General features: G+C 43.0%; 1 protein-coding gene across 2 annotated transcripts in view; it reads right to left on the bottom strand.

The window, feature by feature from the left end:
- Positions 1-18,243, bottom strand: part of LOC133404913 (mediator of RNA polymerase II transcription subunit 13-like) — a 39,715-nt gene that overhangs the window by 7,414 nt on the left and 14,058 nt on the right. Inside the window, exons 7-22 of one of the 2 annotated variants that reach the window (XM_061681431.1) lie at positions 17,932-18,088; positions 17,746-17,853; positions 12,614-13,330; positions 12,321-12,537; positions 10,712-10,742; positions 10,508-10,629; positions 10,331-10,421; positions 10,056-10,252; positions 9,786-9,973; positions 7,934-8,823; positions 7,666-7,833; positions 7,361-7,584; positions 7,074-7,269; positions 3,180-3,501; positions 2,838-3,054; positions 1,579-1,770 (exon numbers count right to left, since the gene is read on the bottom strand). In XM_061681431.1, the coding sequence (XP_061537415.1) occupies positions 1,579-1,770; positions 2,838-3,054; positions 3,180-3,501; positions 7,074-7,269; positions 7,361-7,584; positions 7,666-7,833; positions 7,934-8,823; positions 9,786-9,973; positions 10,056-10,252; positions 10,331-10,421; positions 10,508-10,629; positions 10,712-10,742; positions 12,321-12,537; positions 12,614-13,330; positions 17,746-17,853; positions 17,932-18,088 (4,037 nt within the window). The remainder of the gene's footprint in view (positions 1-1,578; positions 1,771-2,837; positions 3,055-3,179; positions 3,502-7,073; positions 7,270-7,360; positions 7,585-7,665; positions 7,834-7,933; positions 8,824-9,785; positions 9,974-10,055; positions 10,253-10,330; positions 10,422-10,507; positions 10,630-10,711; positions 10,743-12,320; positions 12,538-12,613; positions 13,331-17,745; positions 17,854-17,931; positions 18,089-18,243) is intronic. The other variant, XM_061681433.1, reaches the window with a different exon arrangement.

Here is an 18,243-nt window from a genome sequence, read left to right as displayed (position 1 = left end):
AACAGGTCACTCAACTATGTCGACATCGTTTAAAACGTCACGCTCTGAGTTGTGTGTTCCTCACATCACACACACACACACACACGGGAACATTAACCGTTTATAAACAATAACCACAGCGGCAAACTTGAACAATATTCAAGCAGTAGTTGACTTCAGCGAACTGATTTTTAGTGTCATTTGATTGACAGATAAAGGTCTCACATCAGTCAAGCAGCTCAAGGGTGAGCCTTATTTTACATTTTATTTATCCTTTATTTAACCAGGTAAAAGCTTATTGATAAATATAATCGATTTTTGAAAAGCCAAGAGGCAGCAGACATTATACAGTACATAACGACAACATTCATACAATCAATTAAAAAAAGAAAGTCTAAAAACTAACAGTGATATTGAAATGTATGGCATCTGATTTAAAAACAGTAACAAAGCCTAAATGCTTTCGAGTACATGGTGTTTGTTTTTAATTCATTCAAGTTTGGCAGGAAATTTTTTTGGGCCTCTTTAGTGGGTTAATGACGATGCTTATGTGCAAATGTTTAATATTTAAGTGCAATTTTTGCGAACAGAGCCTGACACTGATTTATTTTCAGGTACGTGCCCAAAAATTAGACTAGAGGGAAAGCACATTTATTTCATTAATTAGTTTCAAAAAGGGCAACTTGTACGTTATATTGGTTCACCAAACACAAAGTGAAATATTTGTTTCAATTTTGATGATTACGGCAGAAAGAAAAAAAAATCCAGTATTTCACAAAATTAGAATATCATGACAAAGTCCAACATTGTAGGCTCCTTGTGTCAATCTTGTCAGCTAATTAACGCACAACACCTGCAGAGGTTTTCCTCAGCCTGGCTTAGTAGGCTTCAGAATCATGGGGAAGACTGCTGACTTGACGGTTGTGCAGAAAAACATAATTGACACCCTCCACAAGCAGAAAACATCTCAAAAAGAAATTGCAAATGAAGCTGGATGCTCACAGAGTGTTGTATCAAAGTACATTAACAGAGTGTTAAGAGGAAGGGGAAAATGTGGCCGGAAAAGCTGCACAAGTGACAGGGATGACCGCAGCCTTGAGAGGATTTTAAAAAAAACGGCGATTCAGAAATTTGGGGAAACTTCATAAGGAGTGGAGTGGGGCTTGCATCAAGAACCACCACATACAGACGTAAGCATGATATGGACTACAGCTGTAGAATTCCATGTGTCAAGCCACTCTTGAACCAAAAACGTCAGAAGAGTCTGTGCTGGGGTAAGGAGAAAAAGTACAGGTTTGTTGCAGAGTGGTCCCAAGTCCTCTTTTCAGATGAAAGTAAATGTTGCATTTCATTTGGAAATCAAGGAAAAAACCCTGCATAAAAGCCTGTCTTTGGTTTCAGGAGAAATAAAGGATAGCCACACGGGAGGATAAAAATTCTTGAAATCAAAATGTGATTTGAATAATATAATTCATATGCCTTTTCTTTAAACAGTGATGAAAAACAGATTAAAAACAGATTTAGCCGCCCCCCCACACACACACAAAATCTGATTTTATTTTAAAGCTATACTGCCCAGCCATACTCTCACAATGTTACCTCTGGGTTCTTGAGCGCCATGTCGATGGCAAGGCCAGGCCCGAAGCCCGTCAGAGCCTTGAAGTTGGTGGAGTTCGGCAAGGGCCGCCGACACTGCGTGAAGACGGAAAAGGCGAGCGACTTGAGGTGCTGGCCGTACAGGTGACGCTCGCCACTGTGCACAGGCTGCAGGAGGTACTGGCACGGAACGATCTGACGGCAAAACGCAAGCAGATGATGAGGATGGTAACACTCAAAATGTTGCAGTTGCATACTGAGCTGTTTAGGTGGGGGAAATTGGAATTTTAAAGATAAAGGTAAATAATGAGCCAGCAATAGAAGTTCACTGTGAATATTAACATCTCTATAAAGGTGTAAAAAAATATTGCACCATATCTCTCACGCTACAGAAACAAATATCTACCAGCTTTGTCATTAATGAATCATTAACCTCAATATGTTTAAAGTCCAAAAAGCATTGTTATATCATAACTCATAGAAACAAACAACCATTCGCAATCACATTAACACCTACGGGCAATCTAGAGTCTCCAACCAACCTATGTTGTTGGGATGTGGGAGGAAAAAAACGGAGTGCCGGGAGAAAACCCACCCAGGCACGGGGAAAGCATTCAAACTCCACACAGGTGGGGCCGGGATTTGAACCCCGGTCCCCAGAACCGTGAGACAAATGTGCTCAGCCGGACATCCACTGCTACCTTTTTAAATGTTTTATTTTTATTTTGAGAAAACAATGTTGCATCACTTTAAAAGAGCTATCATCAACAAGGTGGCTTGACTGCCATCTGCCAAATTTGATGTCTATTTATTTCAATTGGATTAAAAAAATATTTGGTTGACTTACACATTTTGAATAACGTTTTAAGTTTATACTTACTTCAGGTCCATGGCTTTAAAGGGGCTTTTCCTCCAATATTGCAATTATCATCATCATCAAAGAAATAGTGGTGGGATTTACTCCGATTCATGCCTTCACTATATAGAGATGTTGTATTACATCCAACCATCTTCCTCCAGGAAATACTTCTGACTGGATCATGTGCACTTGCAGCAGGAATGTCACCACTATTAGCACTAATTCCCTTTGACACAACCTTGTGTCAGCCTGTCGCTTTGCACCTGAACTAGCCTGCTAATGAGTCCCTCGCTCATTCTTTTCTCCCTGTGGGATAGAGCTGCTACGTGCATCAACCCAAACAAATGCTCCCAGGAAATCTTACTTTAAAAGCACACTCATTTTGTGGAATCGGGACGTGTACCTGCACGGAGACTGCATTTCTGATGCGAGCGGGAAGGAACTGCAACATCTCTATGTAGCAACGCAGGAGGCCCAGCGTGTATGCGCTGGAGTGGACCTCACGGTCAGCGTCTGTGTAGCTGAACGGGTCCACGATGTACACCACGATAGCGGGCGGGTAGGAGATGGCGTGGGACTCCCCGTCTGTCGGCTTTCCCACTTTATCTCTGTCCATTGTGCTGTGGATATGAAAACAATGCACTCTTTTAACATTTAATACAGACGTAATCGCAAGTTATTGTGGCCAAAAAAAACAAAAAAGTACATTTTAAGCAAGTGTCATTACATGGGTTAAGCAACTCACCTCTCTGGCGCCTCACTCGAGCTTTGAGCAGCGGGACCATTTTCCGCAACCGGGCCCTGCGGGTTCAACTGAGGCCCGTTATGCGACGCGCTGCCCTGCAACCCGCTGGCTCCAAACTGGGGGTAGGCGCCGAGCTTGGATGACGGCAATCCACCCAAGACCTGGGGGGGAAGCGGAGGGGCGCTGTTGATCTGGGCGGTGCCGGTGGCACTTGTGTGTCCTGAGGCAGCGCTGGAAGAGGTGGAGTTATGCGAGGATTCCGTGGCAGGGTTGCGCTGAGAGAGGAGTGAGCTGTCCAAAGACTGCTCTGATAGGTAAGGAGCTGAGAGAGGAGACATGATTGAACTAGGATGTCCTCAACACTGATTTTATGATTAAAACAAGGGCAGGCCTTTCTAAAAACAGAGGAAACAACCCACAAAAGCTCATAATACATAATGGGGTCCTTGGTTTGACAACGGTCCTGACAGACATTTCAAAGTTACGAACAGGGCACAATGAACTAATTTGGCGCAGCGGCGAAGAATACGTTGTCACGCGAGCACAAGATTGCACGTTCAATTACCACTGTACTGACCGCTTTCATTTGTTTCATATTCATAGCCCAGAAGTGTTTTTCATATAATTTACTGTAGTTACAGTGTTCCACTGGTATAGCACACATTTTAAGCGATCGTTAATGGGTTTTTACAGTATACAGTCTACTGTAGTCTGACTTTAGACTTGTGCGTCTTCAATGCAGTACCATGTTGTGCCGCAACATGCCCGGAAGCACTGGGGTATATTGGAAGAGATACAGCGTAGTTAAGAGCAAAAAGAGAGAAGGTCCCCAACTAAGCTCCAGTAAGTCATTTCCACAGACCAGAGAGAATATATGCCTGTGAATACTACTGTCGGCTCTGTTGGTATGTGTTGCTGCTCAGTAGGGCTATACATGAATCTGTGGTGAGTCGAACTGGGTTTCGAGTGTGGGTGGAAAAGTGATCAGCTAATCAGAATTCTTGGACTCAAATCAGAACGAATCTTAAACTACTTACTTTATTCTGAACAAGCGCTGCAACCTCTGCCAGACCACATTTACTTCAGAAAATCACAATTTTAGTGTTTACAGACAACGGCATTTTGACTTCCTGTGCACAGTTTCTGCGCATGTGCGCATCTGGCCATGGTGGCCGCAGCGGGGAATGCGATGAAGCCTATAAGCCCTCCATCGAGACGATGATCTCAGAGGAATTAGGCATCCAATAGCTGAGCCCGAGGAGGTGCATGAAAATTAATGGCAGTGCCACAACTAAAGCCATAAAGGAGCCTTTGCTGTAGGTGGACGGCGACCGTGGCTGAATAAATGGGAGAAAGTTGATCCAATATAGCATGGCAGATGTAGAGAGCTAGCCAGCTACCTAGCTAGTTAGAAAGGAGGCAGCTGTTCCAAGCCAGCGAGGATTTACGGCACCGAGACTGGCGCAAAACCAACTCGGGTTTTACCTTTGGCCACCGTACTGCAAGGTATCCTGGTTAAAGTAGGCCATTTTAATCTAAAAACAAAAACCTTTCCGGAGGGAAAAGTGGCAGCCAAAACACACCAGCGTGCGCGCTTTCCGAGTAAATACATAGTGTTCAAACAATCAAATTGGATTTTTTATTTGTTTGACGATAACATCTCTTTATTTCGGAATACTACAAGGAGTAACGGTTCGATTCTGATTCAGAAGTCTTTACGGTCAACACGAATAATTAGTCATGATTAGAGGGAGAGTATGAGCCCTACTGCTCAGTGTGTGTTAAAGTAGCGGTTGTTTGAAAAGTAATAATTACCGTAACATCCACGCTAATTACACTAAGTAAATCTACGGCGTTTCCCATTATGTGAGCATTGACCTAGCAGACTAATAATTATATGGTGTGCTGAAACATTTTGTTGTGATACAGTGCCCTCCAAAGGTATTGGAACGACAAGGTCAATTTCATTTTGTGTGTTGTGTACTTAAGACATTTGGGTTTCAGATCAAAAGATTAATATGAGACAAGTTCAGAATTTCAGCTTTTATTTCATGGTATTTACATCTAGATGTGTTAAACAACTCAGGACAGGGCACCCTTTGTTTGAAGCCACCCACTGATCAAGTGAACAAATGTATTGGAACAGACATTATTAAATGACTACCATTTAATATTTGGTGGCATAACCCTTACTTGAAATAACTGCATCAAGCCTGCAACCCATCGACTTCAGACTGTTGCATTCTATATTTGAAAATGCTTTTCCAGGCCTTTACTGCACCCTCTTGCAGTTCTTGTTTGTTTCTGGTGGCTTCTCCCTTCAGTCTCCTCTTCAGGAGGTTAAATGCATGCTCTATTGGGTTACGGTCCAGTGATTGACTTGGCCAGTCGAGGACCTTCCACTTTCCCCCCCGATGAAGTCCTTTGTTTTGTTGGCAGTGTGTTTTGGGTCATTGTCTTGTTCCAGGATGAAGCTTCTCCCCATTAGTTTGGATGTATTTTTCGGCAGATTGCCTGACAAAACGGATTTGTGGACTTCAGAATTCCTTCTGCAGCTACCATCATGAGTTACATTATCAATAAAGACTAGTGAGCCTGTTCCAGAAGCAGCCATGCAAGCCAAAGCCATGACATTATCTCTGCCATGCTTCACAGATGAGCTTGTGTTTTGCATCATAAGAAGATCCTTTCTTTCTCCATACTTTGGCCTTTCCATGACTTTGGTAGAGGTTAATCTTGGTCTCATCAGTCCATAAAACTTTGTTCCAAAACTTTTGTGGCTAATCTCTGTACTTCTTTGCAAAAACCAATCTGGCCTTCCGATTCGTCTTGCATCTTGTTGTATGGCCTGTATATTTCTTCTCTCAAAGTCTTCTTCGAACAGTGGATGGTGATACTTCATCCCTCCCCTGTGGAGGTTGACAGTGATGTCATCACCGACTTGTCTTTTGTTGTTTCTTCACAGCTCTCACAATGTTTCTGTCATCAACTGCTGTTGATACCCTTGGCCGACCTGCTAGATGTCTGTTGCTCAGTACACCGGTACTTTCTTTCTTTTCCGGGACATTCCAAATTGTTGTATTGGCTTTGCCCAATGTTTATGCAATAGCTCTGATGGATTTTCCCTCTTCTCTCAGCTTCAAAATTGTTTGCTTTTCTCCCATAGACCGCTCTCTGGTCTTCATGCTTGCTTAACAGGAAATGCAGTTGTCACAGGTGGAATCCAAAGCCAAAAACAAGCACTAATGTTTAAGCAATCAATCTAAACGGCAACCCCTGAGCAACTAGAAAGCCCCATCACTCACATGTTCCAATACTTTTGCTCACTTGAAAAGTGGGTGGGTTTAAACAAAAGGTTGTTTAACACATCTAGATGTACATACTGTAAAATAATAGCTGGAATTCTGAACTTTTGTCTCATAATTATCTTTTGATCTGAAACCCAAATGTCTTCAGTATACAACAAAAACAAAGGAATTTACCTTCCCGTTCCAATACTTTTGGAGAGACTGTATACAATGATAAATTCTCTTTTGTTTAATCTGTCAGTTTTACAGTAAACCTCATCTTGAAGTGACAAAAACAGCTTGAAGCAAGTACGCTTTTGCTTCTTATTTATTATTATTTATTTAGGGAAACTGTGAGTGAGACCAGTTGCTTAGTAATACATTTAAAAAGGTGCTTTAATACATTTAAACATGTTTCAAGCGTGCAGAAAAGGGTAAAACTATTTTTTTTAAAACTGTTCTTTATATGGTCTCACTACATTGCAGATTTTTACCTACTGCAGGTGACTATTGTGTTACCATAGGTTAGTAAGACTACGTTGCACAAGAACAGAACTCCCTGTAATAAGCACCCCCCTAGTCCAGCATTAGAATAGGAGTTAGGTACCTAGATCGTAGCGGCACACTTGAGCAAAGAGTTTAAGTTTATTGAAGGCCTCGCTGTTGGCATCTCTGGCGGCCATCTTGAGGAACCAGTCGCTGAGGGGCTGCTCTGCCATGTTCCTGCCTTCTGTGCTGCCCACCTTCAGGATGCCCTCAGGGTGACTTTTGCAGATGGGCCTGTGCTGCCCGAGCTGGCACGCCTGTCGAGAGGAAATCAAATCGGGTCTTCAGATATTTTTTTATTTTTTTTTTGCAGACGTGAGCACAAGAAGACTGGGACGAAGCAAACACCTCGTAAATGGCACTCAATTCTTTGAAAAAGGTCTTGGCCCGGCATAGGAGCGTTTCACTTTCTGGGCAGATGACAACAAAGCCGACATCCCTCTGGGAGCCGAAGGGATCCAAGAGCAGCTTTTCCCAATAGGGCAAGCCAAAGGGGGACAGTACCACAAAGTCGTACTCGTAGCCCACGAGAAATGTGGGGATGGGCAGTGGCTCAGGAGACTCATCTGTACCTGTGTGCAGAGTAAGGGGAAAAGGTTAGGCTCCTGAAGTAAAGTAGATTAAACGTGAAAGTGTATTCTCCACAGTTGTACCATAAGACCCCCTGCCGGCCATCTTGTGGAACTGCTGCCAGGTGAGGGGTCCCTGCACCCCCCATGAGCGCACACTCCTCTTCTTCTGAATGGCATCCTGCAAGACAGGTTGGAGGGACAACAGCACCCGCAGGACATCCTGAGAGAACAGCTTGTTCATGTCCGCTGCTTCAGGATGGAAGAACAAAAAACAAAGTCTCACTTCATTAACTTAAAAAGGAATAAAGTCAAGAAAAGATGGAGAAAGGAAGGAAATGGATGTGCTTACATTTGAATTTTGGCCACTGGTGAAGACAAGTACTCTTCACTAGTGTTTCGTCAACTTTGCCGCCTGACATGTTGTCCATGAACTGCCTGCCGTGCTCCAGCGCCATGTAGCAGTCATTGTAACAGTCTCTCTCCTCCACCCTCACAAAGGAGCTGGGGGCAGAGCTCAGTTTGTTGTACTCCACACCTGCCATCGGTGCAAATGGGTTGGTGCACTGGTCCTGGAGCAGCAGAATGAGCTCATCTGGTGGTTTCTCCTTCAGACTGCAGGATTTGTGTTTCACAGACGCCCGCAACTCTTCGAAGCAACGCTCCGTGTCGCGACTGGCATCCGAGCCACGCCCGACCACGTCCAGCTCGTCCTCCAGGAAGAGTCCGGCGGACTGACCGAAGCGGCGGTTGGCAACGGCGCTGAAGCCGCACGTGCAGGGGTACTGGGCTTCCCCGTTATCCTTCAGGTACACGCCCACATCGGCCCCTCGGATATTCATGTTGCACACGCACACACAGCAGCTGTCGAAGTTGCAGTCCTTGAAGAGGTTCATGACCGACTCGGATAGGATAAGTGTGACATAGAGGCTGTGGGCCTCCGGGATGGAGGGAACGGTGGCCGGCTCTACAGAACTGAGTGGTCGGCAGGTGGAGGAAGTGGAGGCGGGAGAGTAGAGGTCCGAGTTGTCGTACTTTAGCGAGCCCTGGACGCTGGAAGGTCCGCGGGGAGTTCGAGGGGTGCGGGGAGTGCGAGGTGTGGGCACAGAGAAGCGGGGTGTGGCCGGGGAGGGGAGGATGCCCGCGCCGCTGTTGCTGGGTGGGGCACTGCTGGACATGACGGGTGTGTGGGTCTGAGGGGTGTGGGTCTGAATGTCCTCAGCCTCCACACTTGGGATGTTACTTTCATGAAATAAAGGGAGAATGGTGTTATGCAGTTGGATAAGAAAGTGGAATTGAAAGTAGTATACATACAATAAAAATACAAATAAAACCTTTTGTCTTGAGATTTTTTTCACCGGACTGACTTTTTGGAACATTGGTCCCATAGGAATTACAAATAAGAACCCCCAAAATCTTTTTGTAGTCTATAACATAGTAAATTCTTGCTCAAATGATCTCAAATCTTAAACAAATTTTAATGAAACATGTAAAAAGGTTTAAAAGGAAAGGAGAAATTATTTGTATTTTTTCACAATTTAAACAGTTAACATGCATCTTACCATTTCTGTTTTTGTCAAAATTATACCCTAAAGGATTTATAAAAAAAAAAAAAAAGTGTGTGGGGGGGTGGTAAAATCTCATGCAAATGGTCCACTACCATAGAATTGCTTCATTGGCATGGCGACCAGAGATGAAGCTAGTGGGTTGTAATGAGGCATCAGCTATTACGACAACGTACATGTAAATGCATAGATTCAAGTGTGCATGTAAAACAGTCGTGAAAATTTGTAAAAACGGTTATAAAATCTATAGTATCTCTTTGTTATTGGAATTTGTCATTTTTAAACATTTGGCTTTTTTATTTTATTTGCCTGAGAAACAACATTATTCATTTCATGTGATGCAACATTTCTAGGGACATCCTGTATACACATTTTCATATTTATAAGTTATGACTGTACAAAGTAAACCACTGTTAATTAGCAGAATAGATTCACACATACAGTGATAGTGAAGTGATCCCAAATCTTTGTGTTTATAATTGTCTTTTTGTAACACTGATTGCTGATGTTTTGTGTGTTAAGAGGTATATTTCTTTTTCCAAAAATTTTACTAAAACTGTATTGTATTGTATTGTACTGGATTAGATGAAGTGCAGTTTTCCCAAACGAAGAGATTAGCGAGCGTGCTGCATTTCTTACCCGTCTTTTGTCACCACCGGTGGAATCAGCTCTATTTTGCCGACACTCCAGCTGCGCATGTACACATATTTGTGCTCTGGCAGCTTGATCGGCAACAGACACTGACTGGGAAGAGTCTTCAGCGGGGCGTACATAGAGCAGCCGATGAACGGGTGACTCGTTTCTGGCTTGTACACGAAAGAGAAGTCCTACAAACAAGGATACAGACCAGAATTTCAAAGACTGTGTTGTTGTCTGTGTGTTCTGAGTTTGGGCGGGGGTGTCACGTACCTTTACTTCAGAGGGCTTGGGGCTACAGAAACCCTCCTCCACCTCCATCTTGAACTGGTTGTTTAGTTGGCTGCCGTCCAGCAGGGTGAGGCCCGCCCCCGCTTCCAGGCTGTCTTTGCTGCCAGAGTTCATGGGGGAGTAACCCTGCTGCTCCAGAGAGGGCGGGGTGGGAAACATCTTGTGCAGATCTGCCGTGCCTGCCGAAGTAAAGGAGGGTGTTACTTCCCTTGTCAAAACATTCACAACTGAAAACGATCCAATAATGATAATCTTACTTATACATGACAATGGGTCCAAAGACGTGGGTTTTGCATCTTTGGAGACAAACTTCTCATCTACACCTGCGCCAGCTCTTTTGGCTCCAGGCTTTGTGATACACAATCAAGTCAATAAATAGTCCAACATTTACTCATTCCTAGAAATACCGTGAGAATCTTCATACGTAGACTTACCGCTAACTCATCTTCATCCGAATTGAAAATTTTATCCAAGTCGCTGTAGGACACAGCCAAGTCGTTCTCATGGATGAGGCTGGTGGAGGTGGCCGGCTTAGTGCCCGATGGACCTTGACCTTCTGCACCACGTGCACACAAAGCACAGTGTGAGCATGCACTAAATCCTAACTTCTGATTTATACAACAATGAACTACACTCACCATCAGCTGAAGCCCCCGATCCATCATCCAGCTAAATTTGGAAGAAGATCAGAGGTTAATGTATTAAACACAGCAGTATTATTTCTCATTAAAATTATTTGAAGACAAAAGAAAATAGGTCAATCCAAAGCCCTTTTCAAGGCTAAAAGACAAGGTTTTTAAAAGGACATTCATCTTGGCCTATCACGGTAATTACCACATCGGCTTATCGTTCGATAAATAAAATGACAAATTATTTTTTTTTTTCCCCGATTCGATAAATTCTCATTTTCAAGCTTGTTTGTTTCCTTATGTCAGCAACATTCAATCATGCTGCTTCTTTCCCTTTCCTGTCAGTCAACATGCTCGCTGCTGTGGGAGGCGAGACTTACACATGCAAACACAAAGACCAACGATGTGGACAGCGTCGAAGACAGAAAGAAAGAATTAGTGTACTTGAAGCCAAGTTTTCCGACGGCTAGCCGGTAGCTGTACAATTACAATTGCTACAATTGTAGCTGTACAATTACAGAAAACTGAGCGGCATAAATGGAATTAGTGCCAAAACCTAATGCCACAGTGACGGTGTGGGAAGATTTTGGATTCAAGCCAGATGAATGCGACAATCCCGCAAACATTGACGAGCCAGTTTGTCGAATTTGTATGAAGTCACGACAAAATTTGGAAACAACAAATCTCAAAGTGACAAAGTCCACTTAAAACATCTATCCCCCCCCCATTTTTTTTAGCTGGGGGGAAAAAAACAAACAAAACACTGGGACATTTCCCATTTCCCGTAAGCTTGCAATTGAGAAAGCCTTTTCTGAACAATCCAAATATAAACGTGAAAGCGTATATGGCACCCGCTCACAGATATAGAGCATAACTAGCTTTATAGCAAAAGAGATGCAGCCATTTAACATGTTGAGAAAGAAATGATGCAGACCTTTAATAGGCAGTACAAATTTATACAGAACACATTGCTTTGATCTTTTTCTGTTATTAATGTTGTTACTTTGTATTTTTTCTTAACCAACTAGAAACTTGATTGGTAGTATATTGCCTATTAAGGTATTCATGACTTTCAATACCGCTGTGGCAATTGTTTAATATTTGTTTAAAAGCAATTTCTGTGAACAGAGCCTATGTTTTATTTACATTTTTAAATGTTTTATTCATCTAATCTATTTTACTTATTGTTCTAAATTTCAATGCCAATGTTCAATATTCTTTAGAATTAAACGTTAATTGCTCCTAAAAACGATGTACTTGAATTATTATGCTCTAATACCATTACTTAGCTGCAACCAGCTGAGGCACTCTTGATTCAGTCTTAACCTGTTGGCAGTTACCATGTTTTTTTTTTTTTTTTTTTAAAACAATCACTGCCAGCCCTCCCAATTAATGTGGATATTTGACTTCTATAGTCATCAATTGCAGTGAATGAGTTAAAAGTACATTATTTTGCTTAGTATTGCACTGCATTCTAAAATGTATTTCCTCGTCCATCCATTACATTTTCCATTGCCAATTAAGTGCATTTAGCCAAGTGCTCAACCATCCAGAGTAATATATGGATACAAATTGTTTGTAGAAGCAGTAAACAAACTGGACTTGTGAGGACGCCCACCTTGTGTTTCTTGCTCCCATCCCTCTCAGCTCCAGCCTTGTCCCTCTTTTCCGTGAAACTGAACTCCTCGTCCCCCTCGACGAAGGCATAAGGGTCCGGCTCCTCACCGTGGTCACCGTCCACTGTGGCACAGGACAGGTAGGTGTTCCTCCGCTGGGCGTAGGTCTTCACCAGTTCCTGGGACACTTTGAGAGGCTGCATGGAGCCTGCCATTAACCTGAGGAGGAGATTTGGTTTCATTTTTTAAATTTGCATTCGCATTTTAGTATATTGCAAGCTAGCAAACTGCTTACTCAGTAACAGACACAACACTTTCCGCTACTGCGCCACCTCCAGAGTCATCGCGTACTTTATCCACAGGTAGCATAGGCGTGTGAAAGATGGATGCCTTCTTCCTCGGCAAGTTAAAATACTTCCAAGGGTTGTGCCCGGGGTCTTCGTTAGGGTTAACAGCAGAACCGATAAAGACTGTGGGCTCCAAGGTTTCGTTAAAGGGAGGGGGAAAGGGCAAAGGCAAGGGAATGTTTTCTGGAGGGGGCTCCTCAGACGAACCTTTCTGAGGCAACAGACAAGGCTCCACTGAAGGGGGGTAGAAGGGCTGGTGAATGGGCGTGGAGTTCTTCATGCCACCCGGAGTCAGGTCGCCTTCAACGTGGTCGCAGGGGTGCGGGCTGAGTGGCGGGGGCGGCGGCGAGCCGACGAGGTCGGTGGGGGGGCCGTGGGTGTGCAGCGTGGGGGCTTTGCAGGGCGCGGTGGTGTCCACGTGGTGTAGGCTAGGATAGGATCCCTCTTCTTGCGTTCGCAGACAAAGTCTCTGGGTTTGAGGCTCCAGCGGTTGCTCGTCGCTCACAGAGTTGCGGTGGTGAAAGGGCGTCTGGGGCCTCTTTTGCTGCTTCTCCCCCTTCTCCAGCTTCTCGCCCAGCTTGTGCTTGGGGGCCGGCGGGGTGGGCTGGCCTGACAACGGCGGGTGTCCTGAGGCGTTGTTGGGCCGCTGCTTCTGATTTTTATGTCTAAATGAGGAGGACAAAAAAAATACAAATAAAAAAACTACTTACCAAGACATTCCTGCATATAAAATCTAGTCAAAACGAACATTTAGAGGCCAGGGATGTTAATTTACTCTACAGCAGAGCATATTGGGCACTTATTGGGGATTGTGAGTTCAAATGGTCAGGAGACCTTTCTTCATACAAATACATTTTCTTCTCTTGAACTTCTCACTAACTTGCTTCCGCTATTGTCAGCAGATATTAGAAGTTTCTTTTTCAGGTTGGTGTTGAAATGTTTAGATACTTCCGGTAAGGGAATTCTCTTTAAATTCCGCCTTCAATATTTGTTATTAATATTTTTACTACTAATTTTAGTACTATAATTTTTTTCCCTAAGACGATACCGATAACTAATGCTTCTCAACACAGATATGATAAGCGATCTTATTTGTATTTTTCTATTAACTGCAGTTTGTGCACACCTAAACGAAATAACTAGTTATCGTAACCAAAAATGACATCACTATTAAACAAAAAATAAAATTCCATCGGTTTCTAGAATTGCATGTTTTTAAATGTTTTTTTTAAAGATTTTTTTGTTTGTTTTCAATGGATTATCAAATGTAAACTTCAGCCACAGTTAAATGCATAATAAAACAAATGTCATGTCCATACAAATGAGCACACAATGGACATAGGCCTATGACTGAACATGCAGGTCCATGAAATTGACAATAGCATTGATAACCTTATAGATGTGCCACTGCACAGTCAAACCTAACAGGGCTAACGTAATGCGTCCGTGAATGGGTAGTGGTGCTTATGTCCTTATTTCCATCAATCCAGCCAGCAAGAGTGCGGCAATCACGTCGTATATTGCACAGACATGCAAACACCAAAGGCATGAAAAAGGTGACCAAAAATATATATAGATATTTTAGGGGGGGTCTGGAGGGATCCCCCGCAGAGAAGTTTATTGATTTTAACATACATTAAGGAATCTGGAAGCCTCAAAATTTAGAGTAAAATAAGGCAACAAAAATAATAATTCTTCACGCAGAAAAACGTATTTACACTGCTCAAGTACATGTTGATGTACAAGTTTAAGATTAAAATAAAATTTGCCTCATTTTTTTGCTTTTTTGTTCTGGCCTCCAACTTGAGCCAGGCCCATCTCCACCTGCACCTGATTTCTGCTTCAAGCTGTGCCACATGAATAGCATCCTCCTCTTTAAGCACTCTCATTCTGGAAAAGAATTCACTAAAATTATTGTCTGTTTCACATCATTTTTCACTATTACAAACTTCAAGGGCTAATCCAAAACCCATCCTCCAGGAAAATATTAAGTACAATATTTTTATGTTTTTATTGGCAATTTCTGAATTAGAAGTCAGTTCATTCTGTGTTGTGACATAATCCTTAACAGCGCTCCGTCACTTAATAAATTTAACATTAACATCAGTAAACTAATTAGATAATTGTAGCCGCGTTTCCTAATTCATACAAAATGTATGAATCAGCGCTTATCGCCGATGTTACGTGTGCGGTTCCACTTGGGACCACAACCAGGCCCCCGACCCGCAGCACCTCAATGAGAAAATACAAAAGACCAGTGCAACAAATACCACACTGGCTGATGTGATGAGCAAAAATGTTGCTTAAACGTAAGAGTAGCAATAGAGGCTGTCCGCTCCAGAGGTGGGTGGGGAGCCAAACACTGTCCTCAAGTAAGCGTACTTTTACTTGGCAATGTGACTAAGTAAAAGTAAATAGTAGTCCTCCAAAAAATTACTTAAGAGTAAAAAGTACACAGTGAAATTATTACTCACGTACTGAGTAAATAGTGAGTAACTTCAGATATATATATATTTTTTTTTTAACCACAGCATGAACATAAAAAAAAAGCCTGCAATTTACTGCACGGTGTTTTCTCAAGTTATAAGTGAGCTGAAATATCCACGTTTGAGCAGACAGTGCCTGACAAATACTACAATACATGAAAGCTGTTGATTTTGTTCGTCTAAATGTAAACAAGAGTAGCGCGCCGTTGACGTCATGATAATGACGTCCTTCCCAACATGCCCGCCACATACGCACAACAATCAGCGGGGTAGGCTTATCATCCGGGAAGCCCAATGGAAGACGACGTGTGAGGTCATGTTACTTTCTTATCGTTTGATTGGTGAACTAGACTTAAGCGTCACTAGTGCTTAAATTGATGACGCAAACAGCACCCGATGCGTTAGTCGAAGTCGTCGTCTTGCGCACGAAATAGTTGATAAATAACCAATAATTGATAAATAAAAGTTGCAAGCGACATTTAGATCATTGTAAGGGAGTAAAAGTAACGTGACTTATTAACAGCAGAAGTGGCGGACATTTTTTTTCTGGTCAAATGCACAGGCGGAACCTCAGGCTGCATATTAGTCTGCCGCTGAGTAATAGTCACAATTACATCCGTGTGTTGATGGTGGATGTGTGGAATGGCTCTAGCTGCCAGCGTTCAAGGAGTACGAAACAGCCTATGACGTCAGCGCCGCTGCCCCCCCCGCCCCCCCAAATAGCCCATCAGAAGTACAAACCGTGGCTCTAAGTGGTTTATTAGCCGGCAAAAGCAGGTGTCCTCAACGATGGTAAACGGTTGGTCGCCAAGGGCCATCATTTCCATGATGAAGTCATATATCGTTATAGCCATCGGGTCGTCATTTGCAATTTTTTTGCACTTTTCAAATGCAGCTGTGATGGAACAAGCCCCGTTCTTTCTTCGTGGCTGGCTTTGGGGCTGTCGCCGAGCAGGCGTCTTCGTAAAGCCTTCAAAACACCATTGTAGCGATGACAACATTTGAAGTGGCTAATGAGATTTGATGTGTGAAGCTCGATAATTTTTTTCCCTGTTCGTGGAATGTTTGCAGAACATTTTTGCTCCAAATACCAAGCAAAATGTCTTCCTTTGAAATGGTTAAGAAATCCCACATGTTTGAAGCCATGTTTACTGCTTGCTTCCTCTCAGTTAAATGCACATTTAAGATTGGCTGAAGCGCTTCTGTCTGTTGACACCCAGACGTACCGACAGCAAAGTACACATTAAGTGGATTTTTCATTTTTGGATTAATTTATTTATCTTTAAATCTGAGACAGATTAGATTGGATAGTTTATGCAAGGACAATAAATAGGTTTCTATTTTTTGGAATATACTGCAATTTCCATCTATGCATTTTCTTTACCGCTTATACTCGCTAGGGTCACGGGCTGCTGGAGCCTATCCCAGCTATCTTCGAGCGGGAGGCGGAGTACACCCTGAACCGGTCGCCAGCCAATCGCAGGGCACATACAACCATTCGCACTCACATTCACCCCTATGGGCAATTTAGAGTCTCCAATCAACTTACCATGCATGTTTTTGGGATGTGGGAGGAAACCGGAGTGCCCGGAGAAAACACACCCAGGCACAGGGAGAACATGCAAACTCCACACAGGCGGGGCCGGGATTTGAACCCCGTTCCCCAGAACTGTGAGGCAGATGTGCTAACTATTCGTCCACCGTGCCGGCTTATACTGCAATTTCTCAGGTAGAATTTCCATTCGTAGTACTAATAATTTCCGGTTTCAGATTGAATTATGCGTCGCTGTGTATTGTTTTCTCTCCAGACACTAATTTGCCTGCTATTTTTCTGTTCAAAGATACTCTCCGCTGTAACGCGGTTCCAGACAGACCTATGTGGCAAGTGTACTGTATCAGCCAATCACTTATTTCCGTGTTTCGTAACTACGTCATGACAGCTTAGCAATTTGCATGGACTCTCTGTCTTTCTCCTGTTAATTATTCCTGGTCTTCCCTTTGTGATAATGATAACTGTCATAAGTGTATCTTATTGGCTTATGCTGTGTTGACACCAGACGCAAAGCAAACTTTCGCCTCTGCAAACCCCGCATCGGGTTTAGCCGCGTTAGCTAGCCAGCTCGGTGGTAGCTAGGGTAGCGCGCAAAATAGTGTGCACTGAGCATTCCCCAGAATAGCTCAACAGTGGAGTGTGGACATGCCTTTTTTCTTTTTCTTTTTTTAACAATAGTGTTTATTTCATGTAATTAATTTATTAACTTAGTTCTGGCCAAGGTCATAAGTGCCTTGGAGGCCTGACAACCCAATTCAGACCCTGGGCCACAGTTAACGTCAGATGCTGGATTTAAAAAAACAAATCTGGAACAATTAGTGTTACGGGAGTAACGAGTTAGCATTCAGTGATTTCCGTAATGAAATACGGATGATCCGTAGCATTTGACAGCATTGCAATTGGAATCACAGCATTTTTTAAGGGAAATTGTTCAATTATGTGTTCAAGAGGATGTCACATCCAACAATTAATTAAGGCGGTGACTATTAGAGCCTATGCCACTATTTGAGAAAATACCATAACCACTATTTGGTGGGTGTACCTTGAACAATTGCAATGTGGCCTGTGGACAGGCTCCACGAAATCCCAAAGCCCAGGTTTGTCTGCCTCCTCCTCACAGGTCCCATTGGTCAAGTTTGTAAACTTCCTCCTACCGTAGTAAAAAAATGAATTAACAAGAAATTCCTGGCATTTATCGTTTGGAAGGAGAGGAAATGCTTTCACGTACTTGTTCCCCATGCGGTTTATGTTATACTCCTGCCAAACAGACTCCACCATGTGGCTGGCCAACCTGCGAGGGATTTTCCCCCCGTGAAGAGTGTTGTTGGAACTGTAGCCATCAGACACAGAGGACAATTTATGCCACTTCTGTGCCGGCTGATAGTCTACAAAGGAGGAAAGAAACATGTTACATACTAATACTTTACTATGTATAACATAGTGGTGTGTTGACTTACAAGTTTTAATTCCTCAATGACCAAGTTCGTAACTCGTATTTAAAATATTTTTTTCCCATTGAAATGAATTGAACTGCCACTGA

Source organism: Phycodurus eques, chromosome 7 (assembly GCF_024500275.1).
Source record: "Phycodurus eques isolate BA_2022a chromosome 7, UOR_Pequ_1.1, whole genome shotgun sequence".
Lineage (NCBI taxonomy): Eukaryota > Metazoa > Chordata > Actinopteri > Syngnathiformes > Syngnathidae > Phycodurus > Phycodurus eques.
The sequence above is the reverse complement of the archived record's forward strand: the minus strand, read 5'-3'. Positions and strand labels throughout refer to the sequence as shown.